The sequence below is a fragment of the Amborella trichopoda genome, chromosome 7 (genome assembly GCF_054954075.1).
Source record: "Amborella trichopoda isolate Santa Cruz 75 chromosome 7, AtrichopodaSantaCruz75HAP2 v2.0, whole genome shotgun sequence".
NCBI lineage: Eukaryota > Viridiplantae > Streptophyta > Magnoliopsida > Amborellales > Amborellaceae > Amborella > Amborella trichopoda.
Window position 1 is genome coordinate 12,238,012 of NC_142342.1, and position 6,123 is coordinate 12,244,134.

General features: G+C 39.6%; 1 protein-coding gene across 1 annotated transcript; it reads left to right on the forward strand.

Moving 5' to 3' along the window:
• Positions 1-2,482: 2,482 nt before the first annotated feature.
• Positions 2,483-4,784, forward strand: LOC18434672 (polygalacturonase QRT3). The gene is made up of 3 exons (XM_006844734.4): positions 2,483-3,165; positions 3,273-3,515; positions 3,602-4,784. The coding sequence occupies exons 1-3, from the start codon at positions 2,935-2,937 to the stop codon at positions 4,655-4,657; spliced, it is 1,530 nt and encodes a 509-aa protein (XP_006844797.4). The 5' UTR covers positions 2,483-2,934; the 3' UTR covers positions 4,658-4,784.
• Positions 4,785-6,123: the final 1,339 nt, after the last annotated feature.

Here is a 6,123-nt window from a genome sequence, read left to right on the forward strand (position 1 = left end):
TAGGTAAGCTATGTAAAAACTTGTTTTATTTTTTAAATTAAAAAATAGTTCCATATATTTCATATTTCATATTTCATATTCAAGTCCGACTTTTCAAAAGCATATAGTATATTTTTTAACTTTATCGTTTCTTTACACAGCAGGTTAAGCTCAAAATTTGTATATATGTACTTCTCACAATCACACATCTATAAAAAATCATTAAAATAATTTAGTTCTTAATAAAATACCCGGGGGTATTTTGGCTACTCATTATTTTATTTTATTTTATAGGTGTGATAATATGTATGGATAAACCAATTTGAGGTTATCTAACATAGAGGAAAAAAGATAAATAAAACTACACTTTATACTATCATAAAGTGAGATGGAGTGTAAAATATAAAGAAGAATTGTTTGGTGCGACCAAGCCTGCATTTGTTACTATGCGGGCTTGAAGATCTACACCATCCACCAAGGAAATTGTTGATCTACACCATAAAATATAGTTATTCTAAAAAAAAGTAACAATCAACTATTCAAATATTTTCTCCAAAAAATATCATTTGTACTTTTTAAAATTTATTCATTTTTACAAATTAATAATCTACATGTTAAAGATTATATACTCATTGAAAATTAGTATTAAATTTTATTTAAAAAATAAATTAATAAGGGGCCTCATTTCTACATTGAGTCCGTGACTCATAGAAACCGTGTCCAAATATAAAACATATGAGACTATTTTTTAAATTTTAAAACGAAGCGGATTTTCTGTAGATTTTCCCTGAATTTAAAAGAGAATATATTGTTCTTCAAAAAAGCAACAAAGTATAGGACAAGCATCGGGTTCCTGAATGGGAAGTCTCACACGTGACTCAATTTTCGCATCCTCGTTTCTTGGAGACGGGGACACAAAAACATGGAAAAACCATTTTTCTCTAAGGGAAAGGGAAGCGCACATTCCTTGCCCTTTCTGTTTGACTTTGCTGCTTACTTTTCTTACTTTCTGATTGGCTGGCGGCCACCAAATATATCAACCCCCATACAAGTAGCAAATAAAACTTGAGAAAATTTGTTTAAAAAAAAAAAAATTGAGAAAAGCCTATGTAAATAAGCCTAAGGAGCAAAAAGTCTTGTTATTGCAACATTAATAGAAATAGAGGGAGAGAAATTGACCACAGAGGCGCCTCCAGGATAAACTAAATGGCGAGTATATACCATTGCTCCCGTGGGAGTATATTGTACCGAAAAATAGATACTTGGGAAAAAATTTTGAGTCTAAGTTTTGGGATCCATCTTAATATCCCTAGATGAATATTAACAAAAAAAAAAAAAAAAAATTTGGATTTCAACTTCTTGAACGTCTAGATCTTTCCCTTCAACTATTGAACGGTGCAATCTTGGTATGTCACTTTTTTATTGGATTATATACAATATGACCATTTACCAGGGACATCACAATTACTTACAACCATCATGTTAAATCTTAGAGCTTGGGTTTATCGTAAAGTTCTAAAAAATTTCTTTTAAACTTTGATTTCGGTGAATGAAATTACTGCAACCATCCAATTTCACATTCAATAGTCAAGAATAATTGTAACCACCTTGTACCAAAAGTAAATAGTCTTAGACATGTAGAGAGTGAGACTTGTTTTATTTTATTTTTCTTGAGGTAGGTCCATCCCAAAATTTGGCATCTAAAAAATATTCATTGCACCGGATTTTCCTGAGGGAGTACAAAAACAAGGGAAAATATCTTATTATTCTCTATTTTTAACTTTTCTATCTCATCAGACTAAAAAATTGAAAATAATACTTATAAGTAAAAAGACTCCATCTTTTCTATCTTCCAACCCGCTAAACCCTTTTGATAATATATTATTAACCTCAACAATTTATGAAATGACATTATTTCTCTATCTAAAACTTCATCTCTCTCTCACATCATCGTCTCTCTCTCTAAACTCCATCTCTCTCAAAAACTCAAACTCCATCTCTCTCTCTAAAACTCTCTCTCTCTTAAATCCAAACTCTATCTCTCTCTCTCTTAAATCCAAACTCTATCTCTCTCTCTAAAACTTCATCTCTATCACACACATAAGAAGGTGTGCTCGTGTTCGAGTCCAAGCTAGACACCTTGGCTAGTAAATTTATCGAGAAGCAAAAAAAGAGATGGAGTTTTAGAGAGAGAGATAGAGTTTGAATAGGGTGTCATTTTAGTGTTTCTTTTGGTAAAAAAATTTATAGTCAAAAGGATCTGAAAGTTTGTAAGATAGAAAAAATGGAGACCTTTTGTTTAAAAATATTATTTTAAATTATTGAGTATCATGATATACAAAAGTTAAAAATAGAGGATAAAGCCATATTTTTACTTTAAGTACAATGTAATCTACAAGGTAGGTCTTGCAGTAAAGGGAAAAACTGACTTCCCTTTTTTTTCGAAAGGTGAAAAGCTAGTATGAGTGTAGGTAAAGTAGATAAAGGAGAGAGCGCACAAATTGTTCGGGTTCAAAGAGCTAAGAAAGAGCGCAATCAGGATTGAGCGTTGATTTGAAGAAAAGGAGAGAGAGAAAAAACAAAAGCAAGAAGAAAGAGATATTTTCACACCGACGGAATCCAGGATTGGAATCCACGATTTCCATCTGGCTTTTGAGGTGGAGAAAGCGAGAGTTAACATTATTTCAGAGTTTGTTTGCCATTCGTGGCAAAGCGGAGAGGAATTCAATGATGTTAGGTAATAGAGAGAAAGAGAGTCCCTCCCTCCTCTTCTTTGTGTGCCACTGCCACTGTCAATGCCACGAGAGAGACAGAGAAAAGACCCTTATAAGAGATCTGCTGACTCCCAAAGCAACATTTGCATGAGCCCTTTTTCAACAAGGGGCGCTCTCTCTTTGGCTCTGTATTTCTCATTCATTGTAGAGCTTAGGAATTGCAGGTTCTTCCTTTTCTTTGATGAAAGTGAAGATCTACCCCACAATGGTCTCCTCCTCCTCTGCTTTGATAGTTATTGCTCCACTATTGCTAATGGCCTATTGTTTCTTTGATTTCGTGGCCGCATTTCCTGGAGAAAGCCCTGATCAACTGTGGCTGAAGAAGAAGATGGAGTTTCTCAGGCCATCTCCCTCTCTTGCCCGCAGACTCACCGCAATTTCTCTTGCTCCTGCTCCTGGTGGCTCTTTTCCCGTAAATGCCATCGGTCTTCCGATTCCCTTCTATTCTTCCCTGCTCGTTCTTCTTTGAGTTTGTTATTCTTACCCTGGATTTCCATCGTTTCTGCTCTTATTTAACAGCCGCAAAAAGGTCAAGCTTCTCGGATTCTATATGTTACAGCTTATGGTGCAGACCCCACTGGGAAAACGGACAGCACTGATGCCCTCCTCCGTGCCATCTCTGATGCCTTCCGTCCACAGAACAGCCACAGACTCATGCCCGGGATTCCAGACCTCGGTGGTGCCCAAATCCATCTCGAAGGCGGCTCTTATCTCATCAGCAGACCCCTTCGACTTCCGGCCTCTGGTGGTGGAAACCTCATGGTACTCGAATTTACCCAAATTTAAACACTTTAAATTGCAAAAACATACATACACAAATGGACTCACTTGAGTATTGTAATTCACAGATTCATGGTGGGTCATTGAGATCAACAGACGATTTTCCATCTGATCGTCACCTCATTGAGCTGTGGCCGGAATCTGTCCCGAAGCTTGACACCCGCAACGGCGATGCTGCAAAGGCCTATGGTGCCCCCTCCGGCGCCACCTTCCTCTACGAGAACATCCGACTCAAGGACCTGCTTATCGATGCCAACTTCAGGGCTGGAGGCATTTCACTCATAAACTCCCTTCGCACCACCATCGACAACTGCTACATCACCCACTTCTCCACTGACGCGATCCTGGTCCAAGGTGGCCATGAGTCCTACATCCACAACTCCTTCCTCGGGCAGCACATCACAGCCGGTGGTGACCCAGGGGAGCGTAACTTCTCGGGCGTCGGCATCAACATAATGAGCAATGACAACGCTGTCACCGATGTCGTCATCTTCTCGGCTGCTGTTGGCATTCTTGTCTCTGGACAGGCCAACACGTTCTCCGGGGTACATTGTTACAACAAGGCCACAGGATGGGGTGGTGTTGGTATCTACCTGCGTCTCCCCGGTCTGACTCAAACTCGCATCGTGAATTCGTATTTTGATTATACTGGAATCATCGCAGAGGACCCCGTCCAGCTCCGAGTGGCAGATTGCTTTTTTCTAGGGAACTCTTACGTGCTTTTGCGCTCAGTGCACGGGGTGGCGAAGGGCGTCAGCATCGTCGGGAACATGTTTTCGGGGACAGGGAAGCCTCTGGACATTGTCCAATTGGACGAGTCGAAGGGTCCCCGGTTTGGGACAGTGGAGCAGGTGGTGGTGGATGGGAACAATGTAAAGGGGATGACAGCAAGATCGACAGTTGCGAAGCGGTCGGCAAGCGGGAATGGCACAATGTGGACAGTCGATTTCTCGGATGCTTTGTTGTTCCCAGGGAGGATGTCACGTGTACAGTACACACTCCAGGTGACCGGTGGAGGATTCCCCGTCCATGCGCTCAGGATTGCGGAGGGGAACCGGGTGGTGGTCGAAGCAGACCGGCCTGTGCAAGGGACCCTACATGTATCTGTGGACCAGAGCAGCTAGGTTATGACTGCTGTGTAGCCACATTATCTTTGGTTTGAAGGGGAGGGTTCCAGCTGAGGTGGAAGATGTGCAAGTACATAATTCCTTTTAAAATTTTAATTAATTAACAAGATCCCATTTCATTTGATTTTGATCCAACTGTGGAAGTATGTGTTAGTATATAAACATTGTCTCAAATTTCAATTTTTTTTTTTAAGGCCTCCAACGGATGCCTCTTCCCTGGTTTCAAAGGGTTAGGACCTGAAATACGTTCTCAATTCAGGTCATCTTCTCTGCAAATCCATGAATTTGTGGCTCCCAAAATACTGTAGATCTTATGAAAATTGGAGAATTGAAGTCCCAAAAAGGCTACCTGTTGGGCCGTTTATAAGGCTCAAATTTCATTAGTGTTTTCAACTTCACAAGGGCGGTCGGCATATTTACTTGATTCATCTCCAAGATGAATTTTTGGAGGGTAGAAGGACAATGTAGGGACTCACCAAAACCCTACCCTTCAAATTCTACGGATTCGATCCCAGAATTGGAGTACTACTTGATTTGTGGCAAACCTCCTCCCAAAAGGCGGGAGTGATTACTCTGGGTGCTCACTGTCTCCCCTATGTATCATCATCGTCAAAGGCTTTTGCTCATCAGCAATAGAAGGTTCAACACGTTTATAGGAACGCCAATATGGTTGCGGACTCTTTGGCCAAAGCAGCAGTCTCTTTAAATGAAGTAATTGTGTAGCGTGGTCGATGATATTGTAATGCCTTTTATTTTATTTAATGTTGCTAGTGTTACCTTGCCAAGGATATAAGAAATGTTCATGTAATACTTCTTTTGATTCTTTAATAAAATGAATAGGGATCCGATATCCCCATTCACTCATCCAAAAAAAACCTTTTTCCAACTAGTCGGGTGGCACAACCCTTTTATATATACTCGGAATTTCAATCCAAATTTGATGAGACATTACTTGGAGGTACATTGGGCTTTTTGTCCTAATTTGTTGATGTGCCGTGGAGATTAAATGAAACATGCTTGATCCCTCTTTTAGAATGCAATTTTTAGTGAATTTAATTAAGCCTAAAGACAGTTATGACAGATATGTTACACTTTATGCATAAAAATGGAAAAGAATGTACTAAAAATTGCCCAAGGTACACAACTTTTGGCCAAGGCGAGTCCAACAATTAGAAATGTATAGAAAACAAAGCCCAAATAAGCTCTGAGTTCCACACAAATTAGCAACGACACGTGGTTCGTAGTTCGTTGGTAATTCCCAACGTCAAGGGTTTCCAGCCGAACTTTGGTCAAAATTTGAACTTATAATTTTGAATGTATTAAACAATTGGTTTAAATTCGTTTCTTTTAACTTTGGTCAACAATAGATGTGATCTTGCTGAGTGAGTGGAAGCGTGGAGCCTCTGCCCAGAGTGACCGGTTGCTATTGAGGACAACTACTTCAAACTCCCTAATGTCCTAGT